At 36.3% G+C, this 15,644-nt stretch overlaps 1 protein-coding gene across 1 annotated transcript; it reads left to right on the top strand.

The window, feature by feature from the left end:
- Window positions 1-7,015: 7,015 nt before the first annotated feature.
- LOC148959033 (uncharacterized) lies at window positions 7,016-14,107 on the top strand. Its single transcript, XM_089111402.1, has 3 exons — window positions 7,016-8,417; window positions 8,795-10,095; window positions 12,683-14,107. The coding sequence occupies exons 1-3, from the start codon at window positions 7,607-7,609 to the stop codon at window positions 13,736-13,738; spliced, it is 3,168 nt and encodes a 1,055-aa protein (XP_088967528.1). The 5' UTR covers window positions 7,016-7,606; the 3' UTR covers window positions 13,739-14,107.
- The last annotated feature ends 1,537 nt before the right edge of the window (window positions 14,108-15,644 follow it).

Here is a 15,644-nt window from a genome sequence, read left to right as displayed (position 1 = left end):
AAATCAACATAAAAATATTTCTACAATCCAAATGAAGAACTTTGATCAGACTCAATTTGTAAACCATCTTTTAGCGGTAGACTGGAGAGGCATCGTGCGGAATACAGATGATGTCGATGTTGCAGTGAGCAAATGGACAAACATTTTCTCGCTTATTCTGGAAAAACATGCCCCGACACGAAACAGGCGTGTTTCTGACAAATTCTGTCCGTGGTTGACGATTGATTTCAAACTTATGTGTAAGGCAAAGGATAAGTTAAAAAACAAGCTATTCGCTCAAACATCTGTACCATCGGAGAGACACTTAGTGACAAAATACCCACCGCAAAAACCCTGTTCTTGAGAATGATTATGATGAAAATCCATAAAAAACCAAACTTAGGTTCCACGTTATTGTCACCTTCCAGTTAGGTAAAGTTTTTGACAAATTCAAAACCTCAAAAGGTTGTGGTACTGATGGCATTTCTATCTCTGAATCTCTGTTATCTCTGAATCTCTTTGCGATATTTTCAATCTTTCAATTGCTACTGGTTGATTTCCTGATAGCTGGAAAATTGCCAGAGTAGCCCCAATTTTTAAAAATGGTCAACCTAATGATCGATCTAAATAGCGATTAGATCTAGAGAAAACCTAGAGAATAATGACAGCCACAAACGTAAACAAAGAGCTTCTGAAATAGGCCATTATAAAACTGTATTGCTTGTACGATAAAGTATATTTGATGAGTCTCTCTTAAAGCATCGGAGGGCTAAATTCTGAAAGTAACAAAAACAAATCACATTTATTAGTTTATGATAAGTAACAGTATTATTCGTGTTTTGAGTCTCTGCCAAATTTTCCTCGTCGATGTTCAATTCAACAATGATGTTGAGTCATTGTATGTTCCGTTTTGGTAAAAAAATATTGCAATCACTCCCCGTTAAGTTTTCAATACCTTCCACTTGTGTACTTCCGAGGGATTTAATTCATAGAAATTTTGGGGAGCGTTGATAAAAATAAGCTGTTTAATTTTCCCTCGAATTTTGGCAGGAAGAGAAATCCCATGAAACCGTAAAGCCAAAAGTTTTGCTAATTGTAGTAGACCTTCCAAGTCTTTAATATGAACAAAAATTTAGGTTCTCTAATGAATGCTTGAAGAGAATCGTCTTCCTCTCAAAACACTGGCCGACCTCTCGAACCGAAATGTCGAAGAAACCGCACGACACTAATTGAAGTACATAGAACATCTCATTTTTTGGCCAAGATGCTGTTTTTGATATATTAGCTTCAGATTACCATTTCATCCGTTTCTGTAGCAGAATTAAATGTCCGGCTTGATTTTGCAATGCAAAGAATACAGTACAACTTGTCGAAAAATTTGCAGGTTTGCTATGAACAGTATTGGAAAACAGAAAATATTTTATTGTTTATACAAAAGTTTAAAAGGTCATGTCCTTACAGGAGCGCGGCTGTGGACCAAATACGTGCTAGCCTCCGTCCAGCTTGCGCAACGTCGCAGATTTTCTAGGGACCTGCTTACTTCGCAAGACAAGTGTCTTATGCAGAACTCTTTGTCTCTAGAGCCAATGAGATGTCTTTTAACGTTTCACAACGAATCATAGCAGTGCCTCATTCATCGTATGGCTTTGGGGATATCTTTGCATGCTAGTTATGAATCAGTTTGATCATGCGAGACATTCACCACTATCCTGTCGGTATCCATTGCGAGCATTATTGCGTATAAATAAATGAAATTCAAATCGAAGCGATTGTGTCTAAAATAAAAGATTGCAAAAAAGACTATTCCCTAGCGAATTGCTGGCGACCTGGATATGTTGAGCTGATATTAAGCCCTGGCAAAACGACTAGACATTTCACTAAACATTTCTCTCATCTTTAGTTAATGAATTGTTTATTGGAAAGTTTATTCGTTTTGCCACCCTGTATAATGTTGTTTAGTCGTGTTGAGTGTTGCTGAGCAAAGTTTATTTATGGTCAAAAATTTTTAGCGTTGTTTAGTGCTGTTTGGCGAATGTTTTGTCGTTTTTCCACTAATTAAATATTTGTTGTGCTAGCACAGGCACCGTAGCTGTAAAAAAAGGGGGTTTTTTATCATTTTCCTTGTCTCTACCTGACCCACAATCTCTAGAATGCCTTCCTTATTTGCTTCATCTCCTTGTACGCTACTGTGTCTTCTTTAATAGTCACCTTTGTTATCGATGAGCTAAAAAGTCTTCTTTTTCCGTCGTTTCATACATGAAGTCTTAGCAGAACAACAAAACAAACGTGAAAAAATACCTATGTAAGATCTCCTACAACCCCACAGTGTCCTGCACAGCTCAAAGTTAAAAAAGGTCCAGTGAAGATGAGTGAAAAGTTTAGTCACGTTTGCTATTCTCGCTAAACTTCGCTGAATTTCACTAAACAAAAATTGAGTAAAATGTTTAGCAAAGTATTTAGTTGTTTTACCAGCGCTTTACATTCGTTTCTCTTTGTAAAGTCTGCATGCAGGCTAACTACTTGTTTGTCGGTTTGAATGACGTGCTTTGTCTGATTTAACAAATAGTCATATTGTGAGACTAGTCATATTGTGAGACTAATCATATTGTGAGGCATAGTTCTACATTCTCTATGCATGCAACTGCAAAGTATAAACACGACAAAAATAAGCATTTTATTTTATCTAGGGAAGACAGACTGCTGTTCCCCAACCCTGACTGCTGGTTACCTTGCTCGATTGCTTGCAACAGCCACGCAGGAAGTGATTCAAAGTAAAGTCTGGAACTGAAAACACAAAAATCAGAGTCCTGTCACTGAGAATATTATTTATGCAGTTTACTCCTCCAAATTGTTTAATTAGATGAAGAGTAAAAAACACTGAAATTATTCACACAATTCAAAAAAATCTTTATTCCAACTTTTCATTGTATTACTTAACTCTGTTTAGTCTGAAAAAGTTTGAGCAGAAAGAGACACCAAATCGGAAAGGGGAAATTTGTAAGGTGCTATAGCGTGGTAGCAGGGGGGCCAGGGTGCCAGGGGACCAGGGGACCCATTGACTATGGGCGCAATTGGAGATTAGGGCTAGGAACATCATAATTGATCGTGCACGGGTAGTAACTTTTTGTGAACAATCTAATCAAACGTGCGATTCTACAATCCAAGCACATATCGTTGCCATGACACAACAAAGTTTGTGTCATATATTGCTCCCTTTCGAGGAGGCGAAGGAAACAAGAAAGCAAAAGTAGGCTGTTAAGTTGTGGGTTTTGAAGTGAATTGAAGTGAAGAAAAAGTACAAATTTTGGGCAACCGGAAATGAATCCCACCGAACTTTTTTGGAAACCGAAATCTTTTGTTATCGAATATAGACTTGTTGAGCAACGCTGAGAAAAACTCGTTTTAAACCGATTGACTTGCAAACTAACAAATTTATTTTTTAAGCATCCAATACAATCAAAGAATATCTATTTTCAGTTTTTGGCTTTCCTTCCTCATCAACAAAGAAGTTTTCCAGCTCGCCTTAACAATCTTCTCTTTCGAATGCTGAAATTTGGCTTCTCTTTGAGCTGAGCTGGTGCTTCTTCGGTCTTTTCATAATTTCTTTTATTTATTCCTTTCTAACGTTCCAGCAGTTCCACTTTCGAAGCCTAGATTCTTAACTCAAAATTGATCAGAATTTCCAATCCACTCCTTGCGATAAGCAATCAAAAATATTTGGAACTGTAAACACCTGAGATTGAAAAAAAGATGAGGAAAAAGACGATAAATTCAAAAACCAAGCTAGGGCAAAAAGTAGCAATAAAAGTGCGACCTAAAGAAAATTTCCATATTTGCCGGACAGATACACTGGCAGCCATAAATTTGCCCGACAAAATCTGCTTTTTTGAAGATTGGGGAGTGCAGCAAACCCCCATACCACCCCCCCCCTAGCAGTTTCGCCCCTGGATTCGGCATACGTGCAACCAACTGCATATCAGGACTTCCTCCTAACGATTTGCAATGTTGAAAAGAAGCGAATATTTCTATTTGGATAAGCCGTCGGTAGTATAGTATCTCTGAGAGGTGATGGGCATTAGCTCGGACAGCTGAGAGGGAATTAGCTCGGACTAGTTTGAAAATAATTTTTTTTTATGACTGAACTGTGTCCAGATCTGGAGAAGAAAAATTAGTTTTTCTCGGATTTGGTGACAGTGAAGAACCAGGTGCAGTTGATCTCTTTTGTACTGATGCCTGTCATTCTTTTGGATATGCATGTGATGATCATTTCTTTAGGGTTTCATATATATGTACAGATGGAGAGAGCACAAGTACTGGCGACCATCATTCTTTGTGGCAGATCAGTGGCGGATCCAAACGGGGGCGAAACAAACGTGACAGCAAAAAAGGTTCCAGAAATTGCCAATTTGATTCCTGATTGCAAGGCTGTGACTAGTTTTTAAAATTTGTTTGCAAGGCGCTTCAAGATGTTAAAAAAACCGAAAAAAACAAGGCCGCGAATCTCGGCAAAGAAATTCACTAGTTTACTAGTACTAATGATGTAAGGTTTACCGAGTACGCTCACACTTACCGAATACGCACAGCCTTCAGTACGCTTTATTCCGTGCTTCGGAACTAAGGATCAATGATAAAAAATCGGGTGATGAATAAATAAAAGGATTCACAGAGAGGCTGCAGGAATCTTAAACAAGTGAATGATCAAAACATTGTGTAGTTATCAACATTTCTTTGCGATGTTCTTATGAAGTACAAGTACATATAGAGTACAAGCACTTTCAAAAGAGTATTCGGGCTAACGTTATTACACTCTTTCAGCTAGAGAAACTGAAGGATGGCTGTGCCAAAGATGTGGAAGTTGGTATCTGTTTCTCGTCCTGGTGGCATAGAATAGAAAGTTAAGATGCAAATGACAAAAATTATGCATTTGGTGGAATCAAATTAAAGCCAAAGCAAACCGTGATTCAAATTCATTTGTTACAAGCTGATGTCGTTCTGTTAAAGCAATCAAGGTGGAGATTGTGTAAATCCTTGTGAACATTTGGAACTATTGTTTATCAGTCAAGAAGTGATTAGGTGATAAGCTATATACCAAATTCTTAGGAAAGTATACCTATAAAGACAAAAAAGCAAGTCTGGTTCGGAATTTTAGAAAACATCGATGGGAACAAAAAATATAAACTCATATAACTACTAATAATTTAGTTTGACTATTATTATCATAATTTGCCGATTTGATCATATAATAAATCAATAGTCGCTATGTCTATTTATGATTTCCTTCTTACTAAAATGTTTTATGTGAGTGGTGGAGGCCTACGTATGCACTCTGACAGCAAACTTACTGAATTTTCGTCGACCATAAAACCCTTAAACTAATCCCTGCCGTATTTCTTGTCATTCATAGACTTGTTTTTTGGCAAAAAAAATGAATATTTGATGTAATGTAAATGACAAAAGGAATTATGAATTATTATGAAAATTGCATAATCAGAAACAGTAAAGTTTAGAGTTTTCACCGTTCATTGAAAGAACAAAACTAAGTCCATTTCAGTCAAAAAAATAACGATGACGAGTGAGTGTCTTTCAGTTTCAAATTTTTATACTTTGTCAGAATATAACGAATTAGCTCGCTGTCTAGCAAGCACATTCTCGTGAATGTGAATATATCGCTTTCAAAATGTTTCATATATTTAAATCAAACATAATGCATTGTAGTTCATGTTTTAAGAACACATCGAAGTTAAAGATAAATTGTAAGATTTTTAACTTACGCTGAAAGACTTGAAAATCATCGAAATTACGTAAGAGTTACGCTAAAAACGTATGATTCAACAAGAATGTGTTTAGTCTACCTTCCTACATACCACTGCCCTCATCTGTTGCAAAATTCCTGTCCATTTCTCCAGAAACACAGTCTTTATACAGAAAAAATAGTCGTACAATTTTATAATTAGTATCTTGAATGAAAAGTTTAGAGTAATTCTTATTTCAGTAGCTCTCCTTTTGTAGACAAAAAGTAAACGAATTGCAGCCTTGATTGCGAAGACAATAATTGTAGCACTGCAATGGTGTATAAACACGATAGTCTTATGTACTTTCTTCGTATTGTGGACAAAAAATATTCCTCTAATTTGAACTTTATTCTGCCTATTGGGCTATTGGGTTACCTAATTGCATAATGCTTTCTCTGCTTGAACAGTATGCAGCATGCATGTAGCCCAATTTGATGTTAATAACTTTACAAAAGTTACAGTTGACAGACAATCGTTTCAGTAAACTAACTTTATTAGTTCTGCTATTAAGACAATAAACAGTGCTTCACTTGCCTAGCCCCAACTGAACAAAAATACATAAAATCATTGAATATCTCTATGCCTTTTTACATATGCCACAATCTATATACAACTGGTGCTTGATGACCCATGCTGTCGATAATGCACTGTGTTTATGCAGACATTGATACTGCTGTGATACAGATTCCAGGACAGGATAGGTATAAGAGGAGAACAACAGCCATCAGGAGAGTTTTGCTAACCTTTTACCATGATATAGATTAGCAATCGTGTTATTTTAATATAAATTTACGATGCCGATTTTCATTCATTGAGCATGACGCTTTTTTCAAGGAAGCAAAATAATGGAGTGTGGTATAACCCCACACAATCACCTCACAAAAAGAATCAGCATGATCAAGAACATCACAACGTAAAAAAGTAAAACTTTTGTCGACAAAGAGAAAAACAGTCTATTCAAGACAAGATAATTGAACATAGTAAAGATGAAAGACAAACAATGTTCCATTATATGTCTGCATGATTTTGCCATCAAAATCAATGAAAACTCAAAATTGATAAAAGATAGGTGTTATAATTAAAGATATATCAATTTTACCGGTAGAAACTAAAAACGTACCTTAGAAACAATCCAGGTTAGAAATGCGGGGGACTGCATTGGAAAGGTCATACAACCTTGTTTTAATAATGGTCCCTCCAGAGGTGTTGTCAATAGAGATGCGTTCATGAAGAAAATTTATTTTGCATCAAAGTCTGTGTAAAAAAAGTTTGTCATGAAGAATGTTAAATAGAACCTTTCCATTGGCTATTTTTTGATATTCAATAAAGTATGTAGAGGCTATCCTCTTGACTTTGCAGATCTTCAAGGAATTAATCTTCAAAGGATTTTATCTTCATACAAGGTAGTTGTAGCAAACAAGCACTGCTCTATTTTAGGCAAGAGATTAAAGTTACGATAATACAAGCTGTTGGTACCAGCATGAACTTTTTCCCAGTATAGATCATCAAATATAACGGCGGCTTGTATTCAACGCTTTATTATTTCGTAGTTGGCTATAATATTTTTATTTATTTCCTAAGCAACGAATCCACCAGTGATGAAACGTTAAATTGATAATGAATCAAGCTTGATTAAAATCCCAGAACTGAAATCAGCATTGACAAACAGTAAATAATAACAGGCTATTAAAATGATGCCGAAAGATAACAAGTAATTTGAAACCTGCAACAGTATTCATGTCAAAATTTGCTTGTTACAAATAGAAAATTTATTTCTTTGTAGTGGTAGCTTAAGGGATGCATATCAATGCATTTGCTACGCTACTAGATACACGATGGAGACATACTTAACTTTTCGCTCGTTCTTCTCGTTGATGCTATCTTCCGTGATAGGGTGTCAAATTGTCGAAAGCAGACAGTTTGAGATATCAAAGACATATTACATTCGTCATTTTAATGGGAAGTGCGTAGAGTACGATGAGGTACGTCAGGTGCTGGTTTACGGCCGACTTTGCCGAGAAAAGTTAGAATGGCAGGGAGAAGCAAGACTCATCCATATACCAACAAAGAAATGCATCACTGTCAATGCAACAAGCGATGGAAGCTTTTTGTCTTTGTCAAGCCAATGCAGTGGCACAAACAGTTTGTTCCAATATGATGAAAGCAATCGAGTGATTCGGCATCTTGTCTCCAACAAATGTTTGCATCCAGAAACTGGAGATGCTGATCCTGCAATTAATACTGCAATTGTCCTGAAACCAGGCTGCGATTGGAACACCAACAAATTCTACTTCAGAAAGAAAGCCTACTATATCATCCGGCATTTTGGTGGACTATGTTGGGTTTATAACTCTGCAGAGAACTTGATCAAACTGATGAATCCATTTGCTTGTGATCGCTTTGAGTATGTGAATAATTACCATTTGAGGCACGTTGAAACCGGCAAATGTGTTATTTTCTCAAGCTCATATATGCGACTGACAGACGACTGTGAGTCTCCAGAAACAATTTACAAACTGAACCAGAATTCACTATTGCAGCAGGGAAGCAATAGCTGTATTCATCCTTATGGCGTTTTGCTTCAACTACATAACAATAGTTGTACTGATGAAGACCGTTTGAGATTTTACTTCCACGATGATAAAGGTACTCTTATTGAATTACCTGTTACGTGTATTCTCCTGCCTTTCTCTGTTCATATGGAGAACTGTTGTCGCTCAGCCAATCAAAGAATTGGAACCAATGTTTTTATCACCCTGGTCCCTTCCTTAACAAAACTGACACGAAGATCATAAAAAATGACTTGTTACTTGTAAGTAATGGAGAGAGAGTAAATATAACAGTTCCTTTGCAAATACGGTAACATGAATATGCTCATTATAATAACTTTGCATTTTTGACATGATCAAGCTAGAAAATTTCGAGTGAATTAGAAAATATGAAAACTAGAAAATTTTAACATTAATTTGTTGCCGCTATTACAAGAAAAATCAATTAATGTTGTTCTTTTCTGCTTTTTCTAGACATACAGAAAGTAAAGGTCATTTCTGAATCATGCTTGACTCCCTCATCTTGCGGGAATAGTAAAGGTCACGTGATAGTTAATGGCCGCCAATACAGCTTGAACACACGTGGTATCAATGTGGTTCTCTTTGATTACCGAAGCGGTTTGTTCGAATACAGAAAAGCGTACGATGTGTATGGAGATGCAGCCTCGAGAAACCTTTTAGCCAATTTCCTGGACAATCTTCCTTCAGGGAAATTACTTATGATGACAGCAAAGGAGGGGGTAAACATAGATAGCAATCTAGCCTTTGCGTTGCAAAAGGTTGGTGTTTCTGCAACGTTTGCAACTTCACCTGTTCCAAGTAATTATATGTCTCTGGCATATGTTTGTTATACAGGCCAGGCGAGGAAGAATTGGGAGAAAACTGTCAACAAAATTGGAGGATCAGAAGCTTCAAGTATTGAAATAAGCATCAACAATTTTCATGAACGGGATGGAATTGATGATTGCTCAAATGAACTTGGAGTACGAACTAGGAAAATACCGGATTCTAGGTTTTATGCAAAAAGTACCTGGAATAATGATAACCGTCACGAACCGCATTTAGCAAGGTTGCATTACTATGGTCCCGGTTGGTGCTCGTACAGCAACACTCCGGTATCCGAATATTTGCAAGTTGATCTCGGGACTATGATGATTTTAAGTGGTGTTGCGATTCAGGGTCACGGCTCTTACTATGACCACGCTGTAACAAAGTTCAAAATTGAATACAGTAAAAATGGAATAATTTGGCAATTTTTCAAGAGCGAGCAAGACTCCGTTTTAGAGTTTACAGCTTTAAGAGAACGCAATATTTATGAGACAAGTGTCAACTGGTTTCGTAATCTCAATACAAGATTGGTCAGAGTAGTTCCCACTGCTAGGTTATCTGTATCAGGCGTTAACTGTATGAGAATAGAACTTTATGGATGTGCTATATCGAGAGGTTTCTTGAGTGTCGAATGGTCACCATCGTCAAGTTTTTCTACAAATGACGATTTCAAAGGATCGGTCTTTGCATTCGGAACAATAAAGAACAATATAACAATCGGAATATCGATGGCATCCAGTAACAAAAGCCTTGCAAATAAACTTGACCTGTTTCACTTTGACAAAATGAATGCATCGACAACGTTTGATAACGGAACAGTCAAAAAAGAAAGCGGTGTGGAGAATTTTGTAACAGACAAGATTAAAAAAATTGACAGTGTTGCATTTCTTCGATTTAATATCGTTGAAGAAAATCATTACGCTTTTGATCTTGACATTTCTGGCAAGGTAAATATCTAACTAATCCTATATCATTTTCACAATAAACAATTTTTCTAACTAAGTGATATTTGATGAGCCAAAAAAATATTCGTAGTTAATCAATCAAGAAGTAGATTTTGTTGCAGGAAGAGGTTTGGTCTGATGAACATACGATAAAATTATAATTTAAATGAATGTTAGCATAATGATAATTGTTTTAAAATTAAAGGAGAACTGACACGCAAAAATAACTTTGGCTTATTCGATGCAAAATTTGTCGCTGACGTCAAATCTGCAAAAAGTTTTCTTCTAAGATTCGCCGTTTTTCTGATATTTGCACTTTTATCCGTCAATTACGTCACAGCCAGGACTCGGGAATTTCCCGAAGCGGAAACAAGATTATCGCCAGGAGTTGTTAAAATTCTCGGTTGACGTCACAAGTGACATGTTAACAATGCCGTTGTAAAGGCTTTCACCGCAACGGTAGAAGTACAAATGAAGTTTCGTGTTTTATTTAAAATAGTTTGCGATAAAAAGACAAAAAATTGTCAGGCATTTTATTTATAAGTATAAAGAAGCTAGAAAATCCTAGCTACATATCTGATAAGACGCTAATATCCACATAAAATTTATTTTTATGCCATGATATCTTCGAAGCAGCATGCTCCGAAACATTTAAAGAACCTCAAAGCTTGTGAAAAAAGGAGTCGACTTTGTTTGAAAACTGATACAGTTTCTTCAAAGTTTTTATTTTTACAATTATAAATAAAACCGCAATATGGGGGTGGGGGGGGGTGGTTGAAGCAATAGCCAAAAGACAAACGAAATCTAGTGGAGACAGCGGTAAAAGTGATCCTGCAACCTGCTTAGGGTGCAGAAATATGAATTCAAGAAAAAACCTTGTTTGATGGGAGCTGCGAATGTGACTAAATAATAATTTCACTGATCTTAATTATTGTATTTTAACAGAGGTTGAGATACTAGGGAATAATCTAGTCTAGAAAAAGACCGTCCCCCATACAAATCAAAATTGTTTGCAAAAGAAGATAATGCACCAGTTGATATTCCTATGACAACTAAACAGCATTTTTTCGACTAAGAAATCAAGTTCTTTGGCTAATAGCTAAGAGCCTATTTCGTAAATCCAGATTTTTCGACTGCCAGGTAACTTATCAGTTCCCGAAACCCTTCACGCCCGGTGAAAATGGCATAAAATCCGCACAAGTCGACTTTTAACCCGCCTTTACTATTCAATATCACTATACAGTTAACGCGTTTGAAACATTGAAAAACAATCATAGAATGTTACATTAATTAATAATGAATAACTTGCAGTTCCGTTTAGGGCATCATGGGCATTTTAGCCAATTTAGGCCATACAGACAAAGCAGTCTAGACAAAAACGCCTCAATCTGAAATAAAATTCTAGTTTTACGATACCTGATCTCATTTAGATTGTAGTTATAGCATTGTTTTTAATAGAAATTCCATATCAGTTTGTACTTCCAGTCTGTTCTTTGTCCATAACATCGTTACTGTTGAGCCATGGGACGACTCACGACTGTCTGCCCAAGCGGCAGCGCTGGTTGGCAGCAAAAACTCAGACGGCTGAAACTCTCCATTTGTTTCGAAATCAGTGTAATAAAACTCCGATTCAGAGTCCCAAACCATGGAAAAAGTCAATTATGTGTCAAAATTGCAAAACTAGCTCCTTTCACATGCACAAAATAAACATTTGCCCGCAGCATTTTGTTAAAGGTTTCTATAGAGAAACACAATACGTGCTGAGAACATGTCACTTGTGACGTCAAAGATGATCGCCCACTCGTGACGATTTTCGCATCGAGTCTCAAGTTTTCGGAACAATTGTCGTTTCTCAACTTAAAACGCTTGTATTTCAAAAACGGTAACTGTGATTTAAAAAATTCTTTCTATCCCGGAATTTGCTTGTGACAAACTACCGTTTTAGCCAAACTTATTTTTGCGTGTCAGTTCTCCTTTAAGAGGATGGAGACATAAAATGGAAGGGTATATGAAGAAATAATCACGGTTATAGTTTTAAAACTTTATAAAATCAAAACAGATATGAAATTTGAAATTTGAACAAAAATAATTAGAAAAAACAAACTGCATTTTGAAAAATTAAATTTCAGAGGTATTCGTAGACAAATTGGGTTACTTTCAGAAATCTAAAATATAGAATAATATAAAATATAAAATAAAGAAGATTGTGAGGTTAGCAAATCGTGTAAGGATAATATTATTTATATTTCATTTTTTACTTTTGAAAATATTTGCCAAATTCTTACGAAAAGCTCAGTTGTGTTTTCCATAAGCATGAGCAGAAATTTGATGATATGGAAATTGGAGCAAGACAGAAGAGTATCATATTTACCAGGGGTTGAGTTAGGGAAACCCTAGCCTTTTTTACTGCACACGACAAAGGGTTTTGGGTATGACCTTAACCAATCCTATCCAAAAGGCCAATCCACATTTCCATCAGCAATATTTAAAAATTTAAGGATCGTTATGAATCTTTTTGATAGAAAAATAGATCAAACGTAACAATTATATTCGTTGGAATACAGAATTGTTATTAAACAATTTTTTGCAGGTCTTAGATGCAGAACTAGCCTCAGGAGAAAGACAGGCAGTCATCAGCACTGAAAGTCATGATGGAATCCTTGTGTTCTCATCACCACTTCAAATCAAAAGATTGCATCCCGACAAAAGCATTCTTCAATTAAATATCACAAAACAAAACTTCCAATCGCTGACTGATGATAGCTTCTTCAAACTTAATCTGTCCGTGTCCCATTTGCTGGGAAAAAGCAACTCAAATGCTTATGGTGTTACTCTCATGATTTATTTCAACAGCAAGTTTCTTCAGTTGAAATCACTGGCATTCGTCAACACAAGTCGCTTCAGTCTACCCCCGTCCAGAAACACAACCACACCTGGGTTTATTACGATTCAAACTGATACACTGTGGCAGCTAAACAGGCAGAAATTTTTGATAATACTTCAGGCAAAGTACCCAAAGACTATATCAAGTGGAGAAAACTGCAACGGATATATCATCATTGATTTTGCATATAAGAACAACTTGGCAAAATTTGATGGAACTGTGAACTTGACTTTAGAGAGGAATTTGCCTTTTAATTGCAAGATTGACCAGACTAAAGATATCAGGGTGAAATCAGCGAGGTTGCCGTCTCCTGAATTCAGCATGGTTTATGACGATGTGAATCAGCAACTCTTCTTCTGCTACCAAAGGAAAACATACATGACCAGAACCTCCGCAGGTTGTTTTTCACGAGAAAAGAACAACACTTCTTGGAAAACCATTCCTTACATTTCAGCGGTAACCGGAATTGATGTTCAAAAAAGAGTGATTTATGGGTTAGAACAAGTAGGGAAGTCATATGTCAAATCTCCTTATCCGTTTGCTCTTTACAGCCAGATAGAGGACACTGAATGGACATCAGCCAAAGATCAACCTCAGATGAGAGCCTCTTTGAACTGTTTGTCCCTTTCTCTATTACCCCAATCAGCTTCTGATCCATATATATTCAAAGTCGGTGGGGAACCAGTTTTTGCGGCAACAACTAAAGGAATACTTTGGAGAAAAGAAGATCTTTCTTGGAAAAGGATCGTTTTTTGGAAGTAATTTGCATGACATAGCTACTTCAAAATATCCTTGGCTATTTCATTGTTCGTAGATACATTTGTGCATTTGACTGCATTATATATATCTCAAATTGCATTTTTATCTAACTAAAGACAGGTTTCCAAAATTTATTTATGCAGAAAGCAGTGTAATCAAAAGAAATATATACTGAGTAAATAAAATTAATTTCTTTTCGTACCCGAAATCGCACTTCAAAGTTGAAAGCTTCGTAATTCAATCGTAACTTATGTTTGCAATGGTGATAGCACTCGTTCGATATTGACATTTTTTTGGTTTGTCCTGTTAGGCCTTGCATGAGGATATAAATTTCAGGCTAATAACTTGACACGTCTTCGGAAGTTTTTAGGAGATTATGCTTGCCAAAGTGACAGACCAATAATTGCTCTGTCAGTTGCTTTTTGCACAACATTCAAAGACATTTAATAATCTATAATCTCCCTCATGTCTACTTTTTATCGCAAGATTTAAATACAAAACAACATTCACTATATCTAATTCTTTTTATCTTTCAACTACTTGATTTCTTCACATTCCCAGTGACAGTTTTATCGCAAATGAAAATACATCTACCCTGTGCATAAAATTTGAATAATACATATACAAATAAATATACAAGAAATATATTAATATATTAATATATTAATTAATATATTAATATAATAATATAATAAAATATTAATTTCTTACTCTGAGAAATAAATCAGCAAATTCATTCCATCAATAAAAATAAAAAGCTCTCTCAGAAGACGTTGTCACATCTCTCATCGAATCAGGTCTTGAGGCTACAGCGTTGGGCCGTTGGTGCATCGGCACAAGTTGCTTCACCTAACCTATACAAAATCCTAACCTTTAATATAGCTAAATAGATTCAAGTACAAGCAGCTTAAAGTTCTGGGCAGGGAATGGAGAAAATAAGTTCACTTTTCCCCCACCATAGAGCCGATGCACCAGTCCTATCTTAGATACCTAAGATTTGAGAGGGGAAGAGAAAACATGACTGAATTAAAAGCCTAGTCTTTCCTAAACGAAAAATAACAAGAACTTTGAAATGACTGCCGTGATATAAACAGGCCCTAGCCTAATACAATAGAGCAAATAAGGATTTGAAGAAACACACTTCGCTTGATATCAATCAGGGAGGGACGGGAGAAGAGAACAGCGTGTAAACAGCATATGAAGTAAGCACGACAATCCCGACATACCCTGGGTGCTAGAATCTCAGAGAGTCCCCGTTCGTCATCCGTTGACTCTCTGAGGCTCTGGCATCTAGGATAATCTTGACCCAAAGCAATTAAATAATCCTATCTGAATCAAGGGACTCGCACTTTCGTGCAGAAGCCCAAACTACAGAAGTCCTTCTTCTTTATTATTCCCAATGGCATCAAAGAAGCACATAAGGACTTAATACCAAACTGAAGCATTACAATTGACACCCAAATGAGAATAATACAAATAAGCTAAAATTAAAAAATTAAACAAACCTTGGTGTAGTTTGATGTAGATTATTTTCCATACCTAGAACCAAACGACGTGGGATTTATACGAGCAACGCGCGGCGTTCGACCTGATTCAAAGACATACCAGTGGAGCCTGCCAGTCCTGAAAATGAACACTAGAAAAAGGGGAAAATACATAATTATTTGGGTTGGGTGGGCGTATAAATCCCACGTCGTTTGGTTCTAGGTATGGAAAATAATCTACATCAAACTACACCAAGGTTTGTTTAATTTTTTAATTATTTTCCATAACTAGAACCCAAACTCCTTTCGGTATTTATACGAGACTTCAAAGAGACTGGCAATGTGTTGATCAAGAAGACTTGAACTGAGAAATGATCGATTGTACGCTTACAAATAATCAATATTGACAATCAAAATTGGCTAAA

Source organism: Rhopilema esculentum, chromosome 11, assembly GCF_057945365.1.
Source record: "Rhopilema esculentum isolate cy_ngs chromosome 11, ASM5794536v1, whole genome shotgun sequence".
Taxonomy (NCBI): Eukaryota; Metazoa; Cnidaria; class Scyphozoa; order Rhizostomeae; family Rhizostomatidae; genus Rhopilema; species Rhopilema esculentum.
Note: the sequence above shows the minus strand (reverse complement) of the source record. Positions and strands in the feature narration are given on the sequence as shown.

Excerpts from the sequence above, each read along its gene's own strand:
- LOC148959033 (XM_089111402.1), top strand. The coding sequence starts at position 7,607 with ATGGAGACATACTTAACTTTTCGCTCGTTCTTCTCGTTGATGCTATCT. Across the intron at positions 8,418-8,794 it reads TTACTTCCACGATGATAAAG|ACATACAGAAAGTAAAGGTC; the intron begins GTACTCTTATTG and ends TGCTTTTTCTAG. Across the intron at positions 10,096-12,682 it reads ATCTTGACATTTCTGGCAAG|GTCTTAGATGCAGAACTAGC; the intron begins GTAAATATCTAA and ends AATTTTTTGCAG.